At 38.0% G+C, this 25,176-nt stretch overlaps 1 protein-coding gene across 1 annotated transcript; it reads left to right on the top strand.

Annotated features, from left to right (window-relative positions):
• Nucleotides 1-13,223: 13,223 nt before the first annotated feature.
• On the top strand, nt 13,224-25,134 carry LOC123459405 (mineralocorticoid receptor-like). Its single transcript, XM_045146021.1, is given in 3 exon segments — nt 13,224-13,318; nt 13,320-15,069; nt 25,037-25,134. Coding segments are annotated over 3 exon segments (1,905 nt in total). The 5' UTR covers nt 13,224-13,261.
• Nucleotides 25,135-25,176: the final 42 nt, after the last annotated feature.

The raw sequence follows: 25,176 nt of genomic DNA, 5'->3' as shown, positions 1-25,176 counted from the left end.
AAACTTATAAGACACAATGAAGGCAGTCCTAAGGGGATAATTCATAGCACTAAATGCCTTCATAACAAAGACAGAGAGATCCCAAATTAACAAGCTAACTGTCCACCTAAAGGCATTGGAAAAAAAAAAAAAAAAAAAAACAAACAAACAAGAAGAATCCAACCTTAAGAACTCAAAGTGGAAAGACATAATTAAGATCAGAGCAGAAATTAATGAATTGGAAACTAAGAAAACAATTTAAAAATTGATGAAAAAAATAGCTTGTTCTTTGAAAAAAAAAAAACACAACATTGATACATGCTCGGCTAATTTAATCAAATGAAAAAAAAGAGAAGTCTCAAATTAACCAAATCAGAACTGAAAAATAAGAGGTCACAACAGACATCAATGAAATTGGAAGAACCATCAGGTCTTACTTCCAAAACTTCAACTCTAAAAAACTGGATACTCTGAAAGAAATGGATGAATTCCTAGCCACATACCACCAACCAAAACCAAACTCAAAGCACATTAATCTCATAAACAAGCCATCACTTCCAGGGAGATTTAAAAGCTAATTAACAACAGTCACTTAAGAAAAGTGTTCAACATCCCTAACCATTAAGGAAATGCAAATTAAAACAACTATGAGATTTTACCTTACTCCAGTAAGGATGGCAATCATTTAAAACAAAACAAAAAAAATCCAAGAAAAAAATGTGTTGGTAAGGATTTGGGAAAGAGGAACCCTCATTCCCTGTTGGTGGGAATGTAAACTTGTACAAGCACTATGGAAATCAATATGGATATTTCTTTCTTTTAATATTGATATTTATTTATTTATTCGACAGAGAGAGATGGAGAGAGATAAAGTGATAGAGAGAGAGAGAGAGAATGGAACACCAGGGCCTCCAGCCACTGCAAACTAATTCCAGATGCTTGCACCCACTTGTGCATCTGGCTAACGTGTGTCCTAGGGAATTGAACCTGGGTCCTTTGGCTTTGCAGGCACAATATGGAGATTTCTGAAAAGGATGAACGTAGACCTACCAGAAAGCCCAGTTATTTCCTTACTGGACATTTATCTTAAATATTCCATGCTTCACTACAGAGATATTTGCTCAACCATGTTTATTGCTACTCGATTCATCATGGCTAAGAACTGGAAACAACCCAGGTGCCTGTGTCATTGGATTAATTGGCAATGAAGCTGTGACAAATTTAAACAGTGGAATTCCACTCACATTAAGAAAAAACATACAATGAAATTTTTAGAAAAATGGACAGATTTCGAAGAGATCATATGCAGTAAACCCACACAAACACAGAGAAACAAGCGCTGCCTGGTGTCACTTATCTGCAGTTCCTAACCTGGACCTGATGGAGTTGTAGACATACCTGATAGGCAACTCAAGGCCCAGACAATATTGGTGGAAGGGATTGGGGAAAGGGGAAGGGGAAGGAGAGGTTTTGGAAAAACAAACTAATAACTATATCCAAACTTAACTGGTACTATAGAAACCTTCATCCTTGGAGATAGACTAAAAAATAGAATACTCAACAGGAGTAAGTGGGGAGCACCTGAAAATAAGGGCCCTGGAGAGGGTGGAATGAAACCTAAGCTTATTTCTTTTTCTTTTAGTCTGTGGCCTGGAACTCTCAGTTCCTGTTGCTACCTATAATGATCTGTTGATCAGGGAGACTTTCGAGGTTCCCCCATACAAGACAGGTTTCTGTCCAAGGACTTCATTGCCTGCCTGAGGCAAAAGAAGAGACCCTGTTGCCAACCACGCTATATGCTGCTGACACGGAGCATCGAGAGACCTGGCTGGAATCCAGAAGAGAGCCAGTCCTAAGACAGCCCATCTAGTGCTGGACAGGGCTACATGAGCTACTGGGAGGAAGTGGCCAACAACAGCCTCTGAGCAGCCAGATGGCTGGGCCACTCAGAAGAAAACACCATGACAGGATGTAAACAACCGTGTAATAGTGGTACACAACCTTGTTGGGTAACTAATAGCTTTCTGACTGGCTAAGGAATCTGCTCAGTGTAAAGGAACCCATATCTGGAATTGGGAACCAGATCAGAATCTTATGGAGAAAAAGGTTATGTTCTTCAGTGCCAAGCTCTCCCTAGTCTTTGGCTTAATGAGAAAGATTACATACATCAAATTCTCCCTAAATTAATGTTTATCCCGTTTAAACTATGCTGATCTCACTTTCCACTGTAGAATTTGTTCTTTTTCACAAGGTAGCGAAACCCAAGGAAGTAAACTAACCCCACTTAGAAAATGAATTGTTTTATTTTATTACTCATTATTAAGAAATAAACCTTTTAATGGAATATGATTTATATTTATTTTGCCCAGTATGAAAGTTATATAAGACTTGTATATATATTTTATTGTTGACCTCTAATTTTCCTTTGGAAAGAACATGCTTTTTAAGATTGGTAAGTTTTATTTCTAATTTATTTTTACTGCATCTATTTGCTTTGAAATAAGCTATTGAATGTAACTAGTTATGGAAAAATATTTGGAGAAACATACACTTAAATGTTTACACAATAAATGTACATAAAAAATCCAGTCAATTGCAAATTAGCTTATAACTGGCAATATGCTCCTATCTTTGGTATTCTGTATCATTTGGTCATTTGAAGGTAATTACAAAACTACTTTTCACAGTATGAACTGTGACCTAATTAGAACATTTCTCTGGGCAGCTACAGCCTATGTAGTGGAAAAGAAGCTGAAAACTGGACTGATGAACTAACTAAGTCGCTGTTAGAGTTAACTGATGAGGAACTGAAGGAAAATCCCAAAGAGATAGCTGTCTAAGGGAGACCCAGAGGGTTGATAAAAGGGAAGGACAGTTTAGACTAAAATAGAGTAAAACAGAGCTCATAGTTAGGGTGACCCAACTACAAGATCCATATACATGTTGAGTCATAGGCATGTTTTGAAAAAAATTGTACTGAGGTATACAGACTGCACAGCTTACTGTTAACCAGCTGCCCACTTGCTTGCTGACCCCTCAGCTATGAATACTATAAAATGAAAGTAAAATCTTTATTTAACACTGAAGTTACTTTTGGAAGTGATCCCAACTTTGGAAATAAACTTCTCTACTTTCCTCAAATACCCCCACCAAATGACACAATTTTCCTTAATATGCTGACTGCCTGTGTTTTTCTAATAACTTTTTAACTTTTTCAAAGTTTAATGTGATTAAATACTGGGATGAAAATCTTTCATAGGAAAAAAATTCAATGAAGTCCTCCCCTGCAAAGGGTGAATGTATGTATAAGATTTGTGAAAATAGTACAAAAATTAGCAGGCAAAAGTAAGTTTTATGAATAGGGATATGGATAAAATTAAACAGTTGATATATTTTTCTCAAATATAAATTAATGAGAATTTAAACAAGTCAATTTAATGGCTATGGTTTCAAAACTCAGTGTAACATAGAATTGCCTATGTAAATATTTGTAAACTTAACTTGTAAGGAGTGTTATTTCCTAGTGAAGTAACAGTTTAGATAGTTCTGAGGCTGTTACATAATTGTTAATGATTTATCTTCAAAGGGAATTATGTAGAGAAATATCTAATAACATTTGAAAAGGATCTCATGTTATCACATATGCCCTTCATCTTTTTATTCCAAATTTAACCTCAATCTTCATAGTTCTATTTTAAATAATGTTGTCGATTAACTTTATAATCACCACTACTGTTAGAGATATTTCCTTCTAGAGCATTTTTCATGAATTAATCTCTTCTTCAAAGGAAATACTTCATTACTCAATTTCATTCATTTGGCAAACTGGAAGTTATCCAAGATATTAAGAACCAACTTAATAAATTGGTTTTCATAAAATTGGTGGAAGCTATTATTCTAGTTCTTTTGATATCAGAGAGTGTCTTTTTGTGTTAGTCATTGGAAAATTAAATATAGCCAAGGCCAGAATTCAAGCCATGAAATTAAGATAACTTAGTATTCAGATAGCAAAAAAAAAAAAAAAAAATCCTCAAGCCAGGCGCAGTGGTGCACGCCTTTAATCCCAGCACTCGGGAAGCAGAGGAGGTAGGAGGATTGCCGTGAGTTCAAGGCCACCCTGAGACTCCATAGTGAATTCCAGGTCAGCCTGGGCTAGAGTGAGACCCTACCTCAAAAAAACAACAACAACAACAAAAAATCCTCATAGATATCCTTTGTATATGTATTGTAATTGCTGCAAAAATTTATTAAATGTAAACAAAGTAACTACTTATTACTCAAGTTTTACATGTAAGCCAAAATTTTCAAAATGGAAATAACAAAATATTCTGTTTCTAAATATAGATGAATATTAGGTATAGACATAGCACAATTAAATCTAATTTAAAATTAATTTATTATTTTATTAATTTATATTTCTGAGCATTTTTATTTGATAAAATTCTGTTTAATACATAAAAATTGAGTAAATTGTATGTTATGTGGGTTAGATCAGTAAACTGTTACAAGAACAATAGTTGCTGCACAATTTATTCATAACTTTTTCACATTTTTCTATAAGGTAGTTTCCTTTTCCAAATTAGAAAACAGGCTAACAATTGAATTAAAAGCAGTAGCTTTGAAGTCAGGTAACCATGAATTCAAGCCTTAATGACTATAATTTTCTGAACTATAAATTCAGACCAAAGTAAATGAATAAGACTACCAGCATATGAAGCATGCTCATTTTGTTATAATAATTTTTATTCTTACAGCATAGCATAAGATACTTACATATAGACTCATCTGGTGGCATATTGTTCCTTGATACTGTTCATAGGCAGGGTTATCCATTTATGTTATTAAATATGGACATATTTTGTATGTAAACATCACATGCTGGTACCATCCTTTCCCTCCCCACTGCCCATTTTCTGAAGAAGCCTCCTTTGTTGGGGATGCAGTTCAACCCCGTGGGGATTGTGGGTCATGCATTGTGGAGGCAGCTGTCAGTTATTGGGGAGGGGCAATGTCCCTTTGCAAAATATCCCAACTTGTGGCTGTAGCAATCATTCCACCACCTATTCTGCAAAATTCCCTGAGCCATGCTAGAAGCCTTGTAAGTCTACTTCATTGATGGGCACTTAGGAGCATCTGGATCTCTGGTTTGGTAGGTGTTGAGTGTCCTCAGGATCTTTCTCCATCCCCCTTGTGCTGATATCAGCTGAAAGAAGTAAGCAACACTCTTGCTCATTTCTCCATTTCCTCTGTGGTTTCAGCTGGGGCTGGGGTGGAGTGCACTGGGTAATTATCTCCTAAGATCCAGTTCCCATCTGAAAAAGTGAAGCAGATTCTCCAGTGGCGAGTGAAGCTGTGCTGGTTACATGGGATAACAATTATTAATTTAGAGAAAATTAAAAGGCTCTAGATACTCTTATAGTCTAAGGTTAGTGGGAACTTGACAATGGAAAGCAGAATCATTACCTAGATGAGTGAGATCACATGGCAGTTGTCTTCCTGTGATTGTGTGATTAACTTAGAATGATTTGTTCCAAGTTCTACATTTTTTTCTACAAATTTCAATGTGTCATATTTTCATACTGCTGAGTAGAATTCCAACATACCATATGTTGGCTATCCATTCATCCAATGATGGACACCTGGATTGATTCTGGTTTTTAGCAGCTGTAAACATGGTTGAGCAAATATCTCTGAACTGAGATGTGGAGCTTTTAGAGTAAATGTGCATTAAGGGATTAACGGGGTCTGTTGGTAACTCTATATTCATCCTTTTCAGGAGTCTCCAAATTGATTTCCACAATGGTTGTACCAGCTTACATTCCCATAAACAGTGAATGAGTGTTCCTATTTCTCTACAGCCTTGCCAGAATTTGTGTTCATTTTATTTCTTTAATATTTGCTATCCTTACTGGGGTAGTGTGAAAAGGCTTCCTGAACAAAACCCTAGTAGCCAAGGAAAGTGAATAAGCACTCAACCAATGGGCTCTCATGAAGTTAAAAGGTTTTGCACAGGCAAACATACCATAAGCAGAGCCAATAGAATATGCAATGAATGGAAGAAAATCTTTGCCAGCTATAATACTGACAGAAACCTAATACCTAGAATCTACAATGAACTCAAAAAGTAAACAGTAAAAAAACCAAACAACCTACCTCAAAAGTGGGGCAGAGAACTGAACAGGGAGTTCTCAGAAGAAGAATTACAAATGACAAATACATACTTAAGAAAATGTTCAACATCCCAAACAATTAGGGAAATACAAATTAAAACAATTATGAGCACGTTTTATATATAAGCTATATATAAGTATGTAGATTTTTAAAAGTTTTTGAGAACATTTGAAGATTTTGTGTTTCACATTATACCACTTGAGGTACTAAAAGACCATTTTTTACATTATAGTATTACTTTGCATAAATATTAATCTGAAATGTTAATTCCTGAATATAAAACTATTCAAATTTTATTTTTTCACAGTTGTACCCCACTAAATTTGAAGTACCATGCTATTCAAACTTACTCTACTTTGGCCTAATATAAGGAAAGAAAGTACTCTTTGATTTAAAGACCCAAGATCCCAATGTATTGATGCCATGAAAATGCATTGGGAAAGCAAGGATGCAATCAGAGTAGTTGGCCCATCATCCTCTCCAACACCTTGTCTAAGTCCAGTTAGACTTACATCTTCTCTTATATCTCTCAAGATTCTGTTGTGTTTTCAACCAGTTTTAAGTAAATGCATCCTTGAATTTTCTATGGTATCTTCTATCAACTTGATTATGTTGAAAATGACCAATATTTAAAATCATTCCTTACGTGTCAGATATTTTGATTCAATACATTATCTATTTATGTTTTAAATGTCCCTAAAATGGGACTTCCTATTGTCCTCATTTTTTTAATGATAAGGAAAGTGAAGAAATAAAGGAAGGTAACTAATGTTGTACAGATAAATAGCCAGTAAAATGCAGAGCCAGGTGCTGAATGGGGTCCATCTGGCCAGACCCAAAACTATCTCTCATATTTTCACAAGCCAGACACAATAGAATATGATAATTTGGTGGAGTTCTATAACCTAATGAGTTGAATGAAAGCCAGATAGTTTCTCCCCCTGTCTCTTAAGCAGAACCATATTTAGATGAGTAACAATGTGAAGACGGTTGAATTATAAGTCATAGAGAGGGACATCTTTGTATTTCAAACTTCTATTAGGATGCATGCAAAGGGAATGACAAGTTGAAAGTTATGATAACAGAAGTTGTCAACTACCTTCTCATTCACAGAACAAAATAAATGAGTCAAAGTATCTTAAGGAAGGAAACAGACCATTTTTAGCTGAAACAGTTCTATAGCATAGAGTCCATCATGGTGAAGAGGGCATGGCAGGACCAGAAACCTGGGATTATATTATCATATCAGCAGTTGAGTACAGAGAGATGAATGTTGAATGCTCAGCTAGATTTTTTTTTTTTATTTTTGAGGAAGAGTCTCTCTGTAGCCCAGGCTGACCTAGTATTCAATATGTAGTCTTAGGGTGGCCTTTATCTCGTGGTGATTCTCCTACCTCTGGCTCCTGAGGGCTGAGATTAAAGTAGTCCAAAACCATTCCTGGCTTGAGATATGTTTATATATAGACCTTATTAAACATTCCATGCACACAGCCAATGTTATGGTGTTGCCCATAGTTAGAGTAGTTCCTCCTACCCCAATTAACATAATCTAGATAATTCCCCATAAACATAATAGAGATTTGTTTTCATGATGATTCTAAACTGTCTAGTTGACAAATACAGACTCACCATTACTATACATTTTTGTATCTGTTATAGCAAATGGGAGACAGGGTCTCAATATATATACCTTTGCCTAGACTGGAAGTGAAGAGTCTTTAAACCCAGCTTCCTAGGTACTGGAATTACAAACCTGCATGGGCATATAACCCCCATCAATTGCATCATCATTTTTTATCACTTGTAATTGATTCCAAATACTAATCTTGCCAAACATGTCTCTTTGTGTCTCCAAGGCACTCACTCATATTCTTCATAAGATAGTTGTTGGTATTCCATTACAAACATATTTTATGTTGCTTGGGATTAAATTCAAGGCCTTCTGCATGCTATACAATTATTGTACCTGAGCTTCATCTCCATCCCTCATAATTCCCATTTATAGAAAAGGCCACAAAAGACCACTGCATAGATGATAACTGATATGCAGGCATTGGGTTATCCCTTAAGAACATGTTTCAGTGATAATAGGCAAAACTAATTCAGTGGCATTGTGGTAGTTTGAATAGATGGCACTCAATATATTCCGAGTTTTATTACTTTGTAGTTTGCATCTGCAGCCACCTGGCTGGAGGCAGTTTCACTGGGTGGATTTTAAGGTGTGGAAGGGGGCTTGAGATTTCAATCTAAATTTATGCAAAGTGTGCTGTGCCATGTGGCTTTTGGCTTTTTACTTGTGCTTCTCTTTGTTTGGACCAGTGAAGGCAGGCCAGCTTCTTCTGCCATTAATGGAACTTACCCTGGATCTGTAAGCTCCAGTAAATATCCCTTCCTTCATAACTGTGCCTGGTCTGGAAGTTCATCTCAGCGAACCTGAAGCTGTCTGCTACAGGCATGGACAGATGAAGAAAGGAGAAGTTGAAACTCATCCAACTATAACATATAATCAAAAGTAATTGTCAAAATCCAGCCATCAAAACTGCCATTGTTCAGTGGTTAAAGGCATTGCTTACAAAATTTGCAGGCATAGGATTGATTCTCCAGGACCCACCTATAAGCCAGATGTTAAAAGTGGCACCTGTTTGTTTGCAGTGATAGGGGCCACTTTCTCTTTCACCCTCTCCCCATCTCTCTTTTTCCTTCTCTGCTTGAACATAAATAAATAAAAATATTTTGAAGAATAAAAAGTTAACGGTGCCCACGGTTCACAGTTTGAAATGAGCATTTTTCCTATTCGTTTTTATTTTATTTTAATGTTTTTTATTATTATTTTAATGTTTATTATTATTATTATTATTATTATTATTATTATTATTATCATTATTGCCATTAACAAGATGTTTCATTATGGATACATCATGTGTTGGTACCTTCTTTTCCCTTATACCTGCCATCATTCCTTTGGATACACTCCTCAGTGGGATGAAGGTATTTCCAATGGGGATGCAGTTTACACATTGTGACAGTAGTAGTTAATTATTTATTTATTTATTTTTGTGGGGAGGGAATGCCTCTGGGCACAATGTCTCAACCTGTGGCTCTTACAATATTTCCAACCCCAATTCCACAAAATTCCCTAAGCCGTGGTGGGTGAGTTTTAAGTGTACTTCAGCGATGAATTTTTTTTTTTTTTTGTAAATTTTTTATTTATTTATTTGAGAGTGACAGACAGAGAGAGAAGGACAGATAGAGGGAGAGAGAGAGAATGGGCACGCCAGGGCTTCCAGCCACTGCAAACGAACTCCAGACGCGTGCGCCCCCTTGTGCATCTGTCTAACGTGGGACCTGGGGAACCGAGCCTTGAACCGGGGTCCTTAGGCTTCACAGGCAAGCGCTTAACTGCTAAGCCATCTCTCCAGCCCAGCGATGAATTTTTAGGAGCCTCTGGAGCTCTGCATTGGTAGGTGTTGAGTATCCTCAGGGTCTGTCTACTACACCCTGGTGCTGATTATCAGGCTCACCATGGAAGCGGCACTCTTGCTCCCGATTAATCTATGGTTTCAGCTGTAGCTTGGCTGAAGTGCAAGGCATAGTTTTTCTGTTAACTTCTTTCTATCTTCTGAAAAATAAGTACAGATTCTAAATACCATATCATCACAAAGATAGATAAAATAATAATCATATATATCTGACTTTCATCAATTTTTAAGTGTTTCTTTAGGGTCACTTTTTAAAATTAAAATCACATTTCCTCCATAAGCCAGAAATAGTTTTTCAACTATCACCAACATATGGGAGTGTTTGTTTCCCTGAATCTTTCCATGATTAGTATTTTTGAGAGGTTTTATAATATGCCTAGTGAAAAACAATGTCTGAGTAAAACTTTAATTTGCATTTATCTTGTTTTATGAAAATCGATTTCATGCATAAGCTAACAGTGATTTGACATTTCATATACTTTTCTGCAGTCTCTTATCTCCAGGTATTGGGAAAGAGTTATTGACTATTTTTATTCTATGCATTTAATATCTCTTTATTTATATTGGGTGAATAATTATATCTGAGTTTTATTTCTATAATCATTCAGACATGAACATCTTGCATATTGAATACTTATTTAATTGGGTATATAACTGGATGTTGCTGAACTAAGCAGAGAGCTCTGTCAGTGAGTATTTGCCAGCAAGCAAGAGTCTAATCTGCAGGTAGAATTCGGGCATGGTGGCACGCATCTGTAACCCCAGTTCTGGGAAGGCAGAGGTAGGAGGTTTCTTAACATTTTGAGTAGCTTATGCAGCTGAGTTGGTGAGCTCCAGCTATACCACGCCGAGGATTGAAACAAGCATGTTGTGAGCCATTATGATAAATCAAGACTCTGCTATGCCTCAGTGCTGTCTGACCTTCTCATCCTGAGAGACACAGCACCTCCTCCACAGTGAGACAGTCCTAGTTTTCTTGATAATTCTGTGACACGCCTTCCGCATGAATGCACATCTCCTTATGAGGAAGTATCACTCCCATCCATTTCACACCTCTGGGTACTATAATTAGAGTCTGATTTAAGTGCCTGAAGGAGCCATGAGCTTTCATATGAAGAGCTGAAGGGTTTTAAAATTCTGGATAATGATTTGGAATACTTACTGATAGTTTGGGAAGAGAAGTTAGAATATATTTCATAAGAAATGTATGAAGAAATACAGATAAACTTCACATTTTTAGTGCTTATGTTAGCAAATACCAAAGGATCTTGTTTGTGCATTTGCTGATCTTAACCTACTATACTTAAAGTGCTTTTACAATAAATGAAATGCTGATATTATGGATTAATAAATAACACATTGATATAGAATGATGAACAAAATAAAACAACTGTAATGATTGATAAAAATGATGGATTGCATTTATCAATCATTGATACTTGTCTCCCTTCTAGAGCACTCTCCCATGACATTGTGTGGAGCACTAAAAACTTTCAGAGGAAATCGATTTAAATATTAGACTGGAATTTAAGTAAATGAATACCACATTTATAATGTCCTTTGGATATTGCTATTTGGCCCTCATTTTGATTTCAATCTCTGTTATTTAGTCTTAAATGGCACAAATGTAAGTGTTCATATCTGATTTGAGTTTTCTGTCAGTGTCTATGCTCCATACTTTGGTGGAGCTATGTTTATGGGTTTCACTCATGTTTTAGCCAAAAGTATGTGTTCAAGGCATATTTATATTAAAAAAAAATATTGCATGCTGTAGAATTTAGCTTGAGGTATCTTCTTAAATAGATTACTAAACAGTAAGTAAAGTTTAGGGTAGATCCTACAACTTATCATCTGAACAATAGAATTTCATATATTGACAACAAAATTTCTGTCCCTAGCTCTTCTTCTGCTTCAGCTATAGAGCTCCAATGTCTAGAGTTCCCTGTCTCTATCTTTCTTACAACTCTTTGATGATATTCAATATAACTTATGCTGGAAGTTGAATTCCAAAGGTTTTCTATCTACACTTTGACTATGAATGGATCCACATTTTTGAACATAAATGAAAGCGAGTACCCTCAGTGAAGAAAAATTAATTGCTTTTTAATACAATTATCCCATATTATAATTTCTACTTCTGAAATCAAACTATATAATGTGAATGCAAGGAATATTTATGAAATTCAAGCAAAACATACAATGAATGATTACTTTTAAGTCACAAGGACTCACACTGTAAATATTAGCAACTGCTCACAAATGGGAGCAAAGAGTGTCTTTCACGATGTTATAGAGATTACTGAACTAACTATATAGTGCCTCTACATCACTGTCTCATAAGATAGGGTAATTCTATAATGGAAACATATTAAATATAGGAGAGCCTTATGAATGAACAAGGAATATGTTCAATTTTTGATAGATCACAGTATTCTGTTTGGGGTAGTAGACTAAGCTCCAATGAGTGTTCTTTGTCATTCCAATGCAGAGAAACAAGTACCATCATTTACGGCCCAGATCAGTAGAGCATCACCACTGAAGACCTAAACTTTTCAAGGTTATCCCTATGAAGAACAAACTCTAACAGAACTGAATGCAATAGGAAGAGAATCCACATCAGGGCATAGATATGATGGCTTGAAGAATAATTATACTCACTGTTTACATGGAATTAAGTCAACTTTATTACAAAACACATGAATTACACAGTAATTTAAGTTTAAATGATGCACGAATTTTGTGTATCTTAAAGGCCCTAGTGCCACAAGAGCAGCAGCTACTTGTGAATCTCTTGCACTTTCCTTGAAGAAATCACAACATATATAGGAATATGCAAATTCACAATTACTTTCAAATGGATTTGGCAAACAGTATCCTAAAACAGAAGTTTACCATGGCTATTTCTTGCTGTGTACTTGTAGCAGGATGTGAAGTTCTTGTGCTTTCTGTCAATTAGGCAGCATATGCACACAATTGTTTCTAAATACCACACTTTTTAATTTTCAATTTTTAATTATTTGCAAGAAGAAAAAGAAAGAAAGAAAGAAAAATAGGTGGCCTGGGCCTCCCACCACTGCAACCAAACTCCACATACATGCACTGATCTGTGTAGCTGGCTTTACTTGAGTAATGTGGAATTGAACTTTTTGCTTTGAAAGCAAGTGTCTTTAGCCACTGAGCAATCTCTCCAGCTCAACACACTTTTTAAATAGTAAGATTCCGACTCCCCCCCCTCCCACCACCCTCTCCGGGCTTTCGCCCGCCCCCCTTCCCTCCCTCTCTCCCTCCCTCCCTCCTCCCACTTTGGCCCGCCCTGGCCCTGCCCCCCACCCCTCGTCTCAGCTCCTCTGCGCCCCGGGGTGTCATTGGGCCCGGCAGACGCGAGCCAACTTCAGAGCGAGCCCGTGCTGTCACCTGGCTGCAAGAGCGCTGCTGCCTTGTCTCTCCCCGCTGCAGGGAAGAGCGGCCCTCGCTGGCTTGGATGTGGTTGGATGTAGCGGCGGGGGGGGGGGGGGGGGGGGCGGGGGCAGAGGGGTGGCATCACCATCTGCTGCTAGGGGTGTCGTGGCGCTGGCAGGCGCCGCAACAGGTAGACGGCGGCGAGAGGAGGACCCCCGGCCGCCCAGGCAGAGATGGAGACCAAAGGCTACCATAGTCTCCCTGAAGGTCCAGATATGGAAAGACGGTGGGGGTCAAGTTTCTCAGACTGGAGAACCTTCTTCTCTGGGGCCTACAGAGAGGACTGATGAGAATAAGTACATGGAGATTGTCGACGTAAACTGTGTTTCCGGTGCTATTCCGAACAACAGTACTCAAGGAAACAGTAAAGAAAAACACGAACTATTCCCCTGTCTGCAGCAAGACAGCAGTCGGTCTGGAATTGTAACATCTGATGTTAAAACGGAGCTGGAATCTAAAGAACTCTCGACCACTGTGGCCGAATCCATGGGTTTATACATGGATTCTATCAGAGATGCTGAGTACACTTATGATCAACAGAACCAACAAGGAAGCATCAGCCCAGCCAAGATTTACCAAAACATGGAGCAGCTGGTGAAATTCTATAAAGAGAATGGCCATCGGCCTTCATCTCTGAGTGGTGTGAGCAGGCCTTTGAGGCCCTTCATGCCTGACTCCGGATGCTCCGTGAATGGTGGGGTCATGCGTGCCGTTGTGAAGAGCCCCATCGTATGTCATGAGAAGAGTCCCTCGGTCTGCAGCCCTCTTAACATGGCATCTTCGGTGTGCAGCCCTGCTGGCATCAACTCCGTCTCCTCTACCACAGCCAGCTTTGGCAATTTCCCAGTGCACAGCCCCATCACTCAAGGGACCCCTCTGACATGCTCCCCTAACATCGAAACCCGAGGCTCCCGGTCGCACAGCCCCGCACATGCTAGCAATATGGGCTCCCCTCTTTCGAGCCCCTTAAGCAGCATGAAGTCCCCAATTTCCAGCCCGCCAAGTCATTGCAGCGTCAAATCTCCAGTCTCCAGTCCCAACAACGTCATGCTGAGCTCCTCTGTGTCCAGCCCGGCAAATGTCAACAACTCAAGGTGCTCTGTGTCCAGCCCTTCCAACACTAACAACAGATCCACGCTTTCCAGCCCCACAGCCAGCACTGTGGGGTCCATCTGCAGCCCCATGGGCAATGCTTTCAACTATGCTCCTTCTGGCTCCTCTGCTGGAGCCAGTGCCAGCCGCGATGTGGTATCCAGTCCAGACACCCACGAGAACGGTGCTCCCGCAGTCCCTTTCCCCAAGACTGAGGAAGTCGAGAATGCCATCTCAAACGGTGTGACTGGCCACCTCAACATTGTCCAGTACATAAAACCAGAACCAGATGGAGTTTTCAGCAGCTCGTGTCTAGGGGGAAATAGCAAAATGAATCCCAGTTCTCCATTCTCAGTACCAATAAAGCAAGAGTCAACCAAGCACTCGTGTTCAGGTGCCTCTTTTAAAGGGAACCCACCAGTAAACCCGTTTCCATTCATGGATGGCTCGTATTTTTCCTTTATGGATGACAAAGACTATTATTCCCTGTCAGGAATCTTAGGACCACCTGTACCGGACTTTGATGGTAACTGTGAAGGCGCTGGATTCCCACTGGGGATTAAGCAAGAACCAGATGATGGGAGCTATTATCCCGAGGCCAGTATCCCTTCATCAGCCATTGTTGGTGTGAATTCGAGTGGTCAGTCCTTTCACTACAGGATTGGTGCTCAAGGTACAATATCTTTATCACGATCACCAAGAGACCAGTCTTTCCAACACCTGAGTTCCTTTCCTCCTGTCAATACGCTAATGGAGTCTTGGAAATCACACAGTGACCTGTCCTCTAGAAGAAGCGATGGGTATCCGGTCCTAGAATACATTCCAGAAAACGTATCAAGGATGGATTTGCTGCTAGTACCTGAGGGGCAGAAGCGAAGAATAGAAGTCTGTGAGCCCAGCCCAGCTGCTGCGGTCTCATACACTGATAAAATATGTCCTTTAAAAAATGTAATTCTCAGGCTGGAGAGACTGCTTAGTGGTTAAGTGCTTGCCTGTGAAGACTAAGGACCTCAGTCCGAAACTTGATTTCCCCAGGACCCACATTAGCCAGATGCACAAAGAGGCGCATCATCTGGAGTTCGTGTGCAGTGGCTGGAGGCCCTGGTGCGCCCATTCTCCCTCCCTCCCTCCCTCCCTCCCTTCCTCCCTCCCTCCCTCCCCCATCTCTTTCCTTTGTCTGCCGCTCTCAAGTAAATAAATAAAAATAATAAAAAAAGTAAATAGTAAGATTCCTACATATTAACATAAGGAAGTAAGATTCTCTGTTTCAGTTATAACTACTCCAAAATAGATACCTTGGTGTAATGTTGCCTAGAAATCTGAAGCACTATGCATGTTACCACACATAATCATAATCAGTCATAGGATGCATGCACTCACCCACATGTGTTAACAATGACCGTTAATAAATACTCAAATTTCTGTCAATAAAACTTTTATGATCACAGAGAGTGGTATAAATATCTAATGTCTCAGTTCTAGTTAGGAATCTCTATCACAGAAGGAAACACTTTTCTTTCTTTTTTTGTTGTTTTTATTAAGAATTACTTAGTGTGGACACATCATATGTTGGTATCATCTGTTCTTTCCTCCCTGCCCCTATCCTGCTGAGATTTTTCCTTTGTAGTATTGCTGATATTCCCCATGGTACTGTGGGGTTTGAATTGTGAGAGTAGTAGTTTGTCATTTGGGTGTGGGGGGGGGGAGATCAATGCTCTGGATGGCCTCTAAATTGTGCCTCTTCTGATAAATTCCCTTTCTATGTCTACCTGTCACTCTCAAATAAATAAATAAATAAAAACTGAACAATTTTTTTAAATTAATAAAACCAAGGATTTAGGTGCTGTCAGTCTAATATGGTAGGTCCTAGTTTTTCTTCTTCTTCTTCTCCTTTTTTTGTTTGATCTTTCCTGTGAAGATAATCTCCATTTTCTTCTCTGAAGCCAAGTGGAACAATACTCATAATCATTCTGTTTAGCCTTTGGGACAGTAGTCTTTCCCTTAGGGAAACAACTCTGATGTTGGCTGCATCTGAGGTAAAGACATAAAGATATATGGCCCATAGAAGATAGATTAGATAGAAAGATATAGATAGATAGATGAAATATGATAAAAGGGTAGATGATAGATAAATAGATGGATGATAGATAGATAGATAGATAGATAGATAGATAGATAGATGATACAAGTGTAGATGATAATTAATAGATATACAGAAAATAGATATATAGAAAATAGATTCCATTTCTGGGAGCACGAGTTGTGAACACTTTTATATTAGGTTATTGACCTATGACAAGGATATGGTGTGGCTAATATCTAGGAGCAATTGCCAATTTGACTTTTGAAAAATCAAGAAATTTTATTCACAGAAGAGTGAGGAGGTTAAGAGAGGGCACAAGAATTTATAGAAAACAATATTGCACTCCCCCCCACCCACATTAAAGATGAGGCAAATGGGCCACAGCAGCACCCTTCCTGCCCAAGTGTGACTAGCACAGACAACTAATAATATAAATGTTTTATAGTGCTCAACTATTCATGCTGAGAATTGCATGACTTCAACATGTATTTCGTATGACTTCTTGCAGAGAAAGCCTCGGAATCCCCTTCTTGCTGAAATTAGCTGAAGATGTTGTCTCCACTGGTATTACTTTAGATAGATACATAAATTTATTAAGCTCTGTTTATCATCTGTGTGTGACCAATGCTCTTGTCTTCCCTCTTGAGTCCAAGGCAATAGGTGTCTGTATTATTTTTATAGATTTTATTAAATTCAAATGAATTATTTTTGCTGATGAGGAAATTTCTGTTTAATGAATTTTATGGAAACATTATACTAAGGAAAGTAACATTATTTTTTAAATTACTATCATTTTTATTAGTTACTGACATACTCAGTTTGTAAAGAACACATGGTGGTACCATCCTTACCCTCATCCCTGACGCCCCCCTCCTGCTCCACAGGACTCTCCTCACTGGGGATGCCAGTTATCCCCATGGGGATTGGAGATCATACACTGTGGGGGTAGCCATCAGTTATGGGGAAGAGGCAATGTCTCTATACATAATATCCCAACTTGTGGCTCGAATAATCTTTCCACCCCTTCTTCCACAAAATTCCCTGAGCCATGTTGGATTCATTTTATATCTACTTTAGTGATGCACTCTTAGGAACTGTATCTCTGGTTGCAAAAGAGTTGACTGTCCTCAGTATCGATCTCCTTCACTCTTATGCTGATATTACCTTCACTGAGAAAGCAGCACTCTTGTTCATTTCCCCAATTCCTCTATGGTTTCAGCTGGGGCCCTGGTGATGTCTGATGGGCCATTTCTCTCCTGTGTCCATCTGATAAAAAGAATCAGATTCTCCAGTAGAGAGTGAAATCAACAGAGGTTAAATGGGATAAACATTGTTAGTTTAGAGAGAATTTAATGGGAATAGGCCTTCTTGTCTCCCAAGATTGGTAGAAGCTTGATATGGGAGAGCAAAGTCATTATCTGGGTACAATTCTGACTTGTTTCCCAGGTCCAGATATGGGTTCCTTTCCACTGAAAAGATTTCTTAGCTAATCAAGAGCAGATGGTTACCCACCATGGCTGTGTGCCACTATTGAACTTGTCTGAGCATCACATCAGGCTGCTTGCTTTTGTGTAGCGTAGACCCTCAGTTTCTTGGACAGATGTTGTCCACCTTCCCCAAGTAGCTCATTTAGCACCTTCTATCACTATACTGGATAACTTCCTGAGAACTGTCTCTCTTCCAGATTCAAGCCAGGTCTCTCCATGTTCTGCACAAATAGCATATGGTGTCTTCAGCAGTAGAGACTTACCACTAAACTCTGGTGGGTAATCATGTACTCTGGCAGAGGTCTGTCTTCTTTTGTGAACTCTTGTAGACCTCTTTGATCAACATCTAATTGGGAGTGTTAATTGCACCCAGGTACTGTTTGTTACAGACCAGCACCAAGGGAAAAGAAAGAAGATAAAGAAAGAAAATATAGAGAGGAAAGAAAGCAAAACAGAAACAGGAGGACATTAAGGTTAGTCTTCACCATACTGTCTCCAAGGTCCTTTGATTCACGTGTTTCCTCTAAGGACCAGATGAAGGTTCAACCTTATTGCCTGTCTTTCTGGATATAAGATTTTATGGTACCAGTTGTATTTGGGTTCAATTTGTGCCCACCCCCCCGCCACACACACGCCCTTCAGCCCCATCCTCTTTATTATCTATTTCTTGAGATTCCTATTAGGTATGTCAGCATCTTGGACTGATCCACGTTAGGAGCCACAGATGAGTGAGGCCATGCAACAATTATCTTTGGATGAGTTTTCTGAGTATGATCTGCTCCAGGTTTGACCATTTTTCTCCAAATTTCATTGTGCCATTTTTGTCTAATTGCTGAGTAGAATTCCATTGTGTAGATATACTACATCTTGGTTATCCATTCTTCCAGTGATGATCACCTGGGTTTATCCCAGTTCTTAGCTATGAATTGAGCAGCTATAAACATAGTTGAACAAATATCCAGTAAGGGATTAACTGGCTCTGTTGGTAATTCTATAGTCAACCTGTTTAGGAGTCTCTATATTGCTTTCCATAGTAGTTGTACCAGTTTAAATTCTCACCAACAGTGAATAAGGGTTCCTATTTTCCATATCCTTGCCAAGATTTGTTTTCATTTGATTTTTTAGCGTTTACTATCATTACTGGGGTAAGATGGAATCTCATAGTTGTTTTTTTCCTCTTTTCTTCATACTTGTTTTAATTTGCATTTCCCTGATTGTTAGGGATGTTGAACATTTTATTAAGTGTGTGTTTGCCATTTGTATTTCTTCCTCTGAGAACTCCCTATTCAGTTCTCTGCCCTACTTTGTGAGGAGATTGCTTGATTTTTTTTTTTTATTGTTTAGGTTTTTGAGTCCTTTGTAGATTCTAAAAATTAGTTCTCTGTCAGTTTTATACCCAGTAAAATTTTTCTCCCATTCTGTGGGTAGCTCTTCTTATCATATATTTGTCTGTGAAAAACTTTTGAGCTTCAAGAGATCCCAATGGTTGAATGATTGTTTAAATTGGGGCTTTGTTAAGGAAGTCTTCTCTCAATCCTATATGCGTGGAAGTTCCTCATATTTTTCTTCCCGGTTAGCAGAATCTCTGGCCTTCTATTGAGATCTTTGATCCATTTGGACTTGATTTTTGTGTATGGTGAGACATGTGGGTCTAGTATCATTTTTCTGCATATGGTTATCTAGTTTGCCCAGAACTATTTGTTGAAAATGATGCCTTTTCTCCAGTCCACATAATTAGCATCTTTGTCAAAGATCAAGTAGATGTAGTTATTTGACCTAAACCAGATCCTCAATTCTGTTCCATCAGTCTATATTTCTGTTTTTATTTTTATTTTTTTTTGCCAGTACTGTTTTTTGTTACTATGGCTTTGCAATATAGACTTAGATCAGACATGGTGATGCCTCCAGAGGTGTTCCATTTGCTGAGAATATTCTTGGATATCTGAGGTTTGAGAAAACAAGAGAAGCAGATAGGGACTGGGTACTTAAGAGGTCTTCAACCATTGCAAACAAACTCCAGACACATGTGCCCTCTTGTGCATCTGGCTTAAATTGTTCCAGGAAAAACAAAACTGGGTACTTTGGCTTTACAGTCAAGTCCCTTAACCACTTGCTAAGCCATCATTCCAGCCAGAAAGTAATTTTCTATCAGATGGCAATGATATCATTGTAACTCAGTCACATCTCATTTAAGAAGAGTAAATCTGGGCTGGAGAGATGGCTTAGCGGTTAAGCGCTTGCCTGTGAAGCCTAAGGACCCCAGTTCGAGGCTCAGTTCCCCAGGACCCAAGTTAGCCAGATGCACAAGGGGGCACATGCATCTGGAGTTCTTTTGCAGTGGCTGGAGGCCCTGGCGCGCCTATCCCTGGCGCGCCTATTCTCTCTCTCTTTCTATGCCTCTTTCTCTGTCTGTCTGTAGCTCTCAAATAAATAAATAAAAATAATTTTAAAAAAAGAATAGGAAATCTACCAGGTCATATAGCCATTAACATTCATATGTAGCTTCACTGTCTGATCTCTGAATGGTCTTTCAAGTTTATTTCTAGAATGAGAGAAATGAGAAATCCTTTGATTCTTCTAGAGGACTTCATAGAACAATTGTCTCAGCCTTCATAAGTATATTAATTTATTGAGCCACTGGTGGGTTGGGGGAAAATCCAAAGGAATTGTAAACACTTTGGTCTTATTCCACTAAGGCATTTTTCATCTGATAATTGCCACCTTACTCATTATGTTTTCAATGATTGAATTTGCATACTATGCCCTAGAGCTTCAAGAATAGAAAGGAGATATTTTCCGTATTGGAAACTGAAAGCAGGGACTTTTGAACACTAGGCACCTAGTCTACCAATATCTCCAGACCTTAAAATATAATGCATTGCAAATGGGATGAATGAAGAGAAGACAATTTCAAAATAGTGTTGTAAAATTGGACATTGAACCAGATTTGTTAGGAATGAGAAAAACAATTCCAGTTATCAGAAATCAAGTGCTTATTGAAGTGAGAATTAGCATGCCAAATAATATAAGAGGAATGAGACATACACAGAAAGGAAAGGTGACTGGTTCTATTTTTACTAGAGCACTTCAATAGAGAAAATGTTAACACTAGTTTGAAAATATCCAGCAGAAATAGGCAACCAACATTTTTGAGCTTCTACTGCAGAGTTCCAAGTCCCTCCAGCATTCATCAAAATGTTACATACTGGGAGCAAGGGTTCTTTTCTGAAAGATAACGTTTGAAATGTAGTTTTACTTTCCTTATTTTCCCCACTCTCTAAATGTGCTCCTGCAATTTTCTGTTGAGAATTTCAACTTGAGCTTGAATGCTTGTTCAATCTAAGTTTTCCCTTCAGCAAAATGGCTTAAATGATATTTCTTCCCCCATGCTGCCATAATCTTTATGACAGATAAAGGGAAAGTTCAGTGTATTGAGCAAATGCAATATGCCATGCTTTTTTCATGTTAACTCACATAATTCACTCCAAAACGCTCTATGAGGTGAACATTATTTTCATCACAATTTTACACTTGAGGAATTTATGGTTTATATAGAATAAATGACCTTCCTTGATTGTAAAACATAAATGATAATGCAAATGTTGCTGATGTTTTTGCTGAGCATTATTTGATGCCTCTTTCATCCTCCTTTACATTAATTAATTAATCTACACTAGCATTATTAATCTCAGGTATTTTCTCCTTTTGGACCATTAAGCATTTCTAGTGTGTTCACAATTGGATGCCCTATGAGCACACTTTTCTTCTCTTTTGTGTTTTAAACAGAGATCCATGGTCGATTAGTTTACAAAAGAGCATAGATACAATATGGAACTTCTCATTTTAATGGAGTAACCAAACAGTGAAAGGCCCTGCTGACTAAGGCATTATATAACTGGACAAATTAAATTTGAAAATGCATTTAGATTGCTGTTCAGCGGCAAGGAAGTGCAATGATGACTTGTAGGTTCCCTCAATTAGAAAATAAAGCATGAGGGTCCAGACACACAGGTAGCTTGATGCTCTGGACTGAGATCTTCCCTCCAAAATTTAAATGTTAGATCCATAAAATGATGGTATTTTGAGGAAGGTCCTTGGAGAGTAATAGCTCAATAGTCCATGAGTAGAAAACCCAGAATAGAACTAGTGTCCTTCCAAAAAGAAGCAGAAGAGAGTCAATAGTTTGCTTCCTTTCTCTATGCTCCTGAAGTGTGGGAGTACTATGAGAAGATGGCTCCCATTAAGTCTGAGGCAGGTCTCCTCCCAGATACCATGTCTGAAGGTGCCTTGATTTTGGATACTACATTCTCCCAAACTTTAAGAATAGTTGATAATTTCTTTCAAAAATTTGTATCTCCCCCTGTTGCCTAACTATCCTGCCTTTCTATTCCTAGGGATCTACTCCAATAAAATTATATGTGTTTACCCACAAAATTTCTTATTGATATTCATAACAGCTTTATTTGTCAAAAGTGTACATCAAAAGGTGATCTCATGAATAAAAATTAGTCATGAATGAACTTTCAAAATTAAAAGAAATAGGGGCTGGAAAGATAGCTGTATAGAAAGTTAGAATGATCATTTTATTATTTGTTAATATTAAATTTTATTTGCTAAATGAACCATATATTAAAACATTTTGTTTTTATATGACTTCCAGATGTCTCTTTATACTCTGCTGCCTATAAATCTGTGTGTCTTACTGAGGTAAATGAATAATTGTCCCAGGAAAACTTTGCCTACTCTGAATGGTTGTGATAAAACAAATCAACCTGTTGCACCATTTCCACTCTTATTTAAATTCATCAAGTGGCACATACTCCATTTATTCAGAGACATACTTTGTCAATTTGATTGCCTATCTTGTTGGTACAGCTGCTTGTTTTCATAACCCAGTTGCGTATTTGAGTATTTGAACCTAGGGCTACATGACTGATACTGTTCATTTGCCAACGACTCTCTACTTTAATAATTGAAGTGACTAGGATATAAAATGTGGGATTTGCAAACACTGTTATCCAGTGACCAGCCTGTGTATTGGTACATTAATTAATAGTTCCTATAACAAAGTGCTTTAGTGACAAAGGTGGAACTATAGGAACAAGTATTTTTGTTAACGCATATGATTCATTTTGTTGGCACCTGTATAATATAGTTAAATATATGCATAAAGTATGTTAGTCTATATCCTCTATTAAATGGAAGTTTTAGTCAGTACATTTAGTTGTCACTTTTCTGCATCCTAGGAATTTCAAAGGGGCAGGCAAAAGATACCATTTACAATATTTCTTAGAAGTAGCACATTATAATGTGACATGGAATTTTCCTAGTTGTTTTTTTCTGTCTTAGCAAGGTCACCACAGTTGGGGAGCAAATATTTTCACGTTTATAAGATGGCCAATTAGCATAAATAATTAACAATTAGCTTAATACATAAAGTAATACTTACTGTGACATTTTGTGAAAAACGTCCATCATATGTACTTTGACATTTGAATTGAGGTTGCTTTTCCATAGAACAGGGTATTTCTGTAGTTTGACAAATAAAATGGATATTCTTTTGCTGATAAGTAGCCAAGGAATTTGTAGTTGTAAAACATTTTTCCTTGAGAATATATTTAAATTTATTATTTATATTTAATTTTGTGTTATGCTTACTTCATCAAAACATGCCTGATACCGCACATGTCAGTAACAGGACACTTAAAAAACAAGCTGGGCATCACACCAGGTTATTTGTTGCTAATTAGGTGAAGCAAGAATTCTCCTCCCTCTGGGCTAGTGGTTATAGTGCTGAAAAATGCTTTGTAGCCTGCTAGGGGACAGAAGTCATCAATAGGCTTACCCAAGTGTGGATATTCAAAGAGGTGCCCACTGGTGTAACAGGAACGTAAATCTTATGGGTATAACCAGTTGCTCTCTGACTGGATTTGGGACCCATGCTAATGGAGAGAATTCATGCCCAGTACTGAGCATCTAGTGTAAAACCTTTGGCCGGGATGGTCAAGAGCAAGCTACTACTGTTGATTGACTAAAATGAGATACTGTGTCCATCAAACTGTCCTATAATATTTATATTGATGCAAATAGGTTAGTGTTGTTCTGACTTTGGTCAGATAAAGTTCTTTTTGCAAATGACAGTGACTACTTGAATGACTCAAAACTTTCCAATGTACTGAGAGTAACTGACTGGTTAGTATTAAGCACTTAAAGACACAGCTATGCCTTCTAAGGCTCAGGGAACATTGGACAAGAGGGAGAAGAATGAGAGTGAGAACCAGAGGAAAAGGAAGAGCACAGTGTTTTTAGGTGATGAAGTTGCCCTTCCTTCATGACCTCACAGTGGCTGTCACTGCCTCCATAAAACCTCTACATTATAAAGCTAGTCAACATTTCAAAACGGATGATAAGGAGGACAGACAAAAAGAATAATCACAGTAGAAGAAGTCCTAGGTGGAAGGAAGGAGATAAGTGGAAGGAATGAGATAAGGACAAAAGAAAGTAGTGGGGTATTATTATGAGCAAATAGCATTCAAGTTAAATTTTATATTAAATAAATTTAAAAAAAACAACATCCGGAAATTCAAGTTTGTGTATGTGATATACATGAGTACATGCATTTTCACATACATATGTTCACCTGTTTGTGTGCATATGCATACACCATAAAAGTATGTATGTTTACATGGATAGGCCAGAGGTCAATATCAGATATCTTTCCTCAATATTTTTCTAATTGGTGTACTGGGTAAGGGTCTCCCATTGAAACCCAGGGTTTTTCAATTTGATTAGACTAGATAGCCAGCTTACCCTGGAGATCTGCTATTTTTATCTCACAAATTCTGAGTTTTAAGATAGTTTGCCATACGTGCCCAGTATTTAAATGATGGTTGGTGACCCAAAATTAAGTGTTTATTTGTTTTAGGTGAGTGTGATAAGCAGCTCTCTGTAAAACCATCCTGAGTGCTTATTTTTGTATGGAAGTGCTTTATCCAATTTGCTGCACATATTAATTTTTTTTAAAAAACAGGAAGCAAACACTATCTTTCAACACATTATTTAAAAATGTATGCACATATCTAGTTACTTACTTTTCCACTGTGCATTCCTTGCTCATATATTTCATTAAGTAAATGAGGTTTATGTGTTTTTAAGCCCATTATTAGTGGAAAAATAATATTACTCAAATGTGCAGCTTATATCCATAGGTTGTATCCAGGGAACACAGTATGTTATATAGGTCTTACTGTTAACGTTTCCATCACACTGTTGACTGGTAACTGTAGTTGAAGTGCCGCTGTCAAGCATCTTTAAAGAGCATCATATCACGTATCACCAGCCTGAGGAAAGATTGCAATTCAACATCAAGGTCAATTTGTACTGAACATAAATTGCTTAATTAAGTCATAAAGCAAATAAACCATGA

This window comes from Jaculus jaculus, chromosome 3 (genome assembly GCF_020740685.1).
Source record: "Jaculus jaculus isolate mJacJac1 chromosome 3, mJacJac1.mat.Y.cur, whole genome shotgun sequence".
Classification (NCBI taxonomy): domain Eukaryota; kingdom Metazoa; phylum Chordata; class Mammalia; order Rodentia; family Dipodidae; genus Jaculus; species Jaculus jaculus.
The sequence above is the reverse complement of the archived record's forward strand: the minus strand, read 5'-3'. Positions and strand labels throughout refer to the sequence as shown.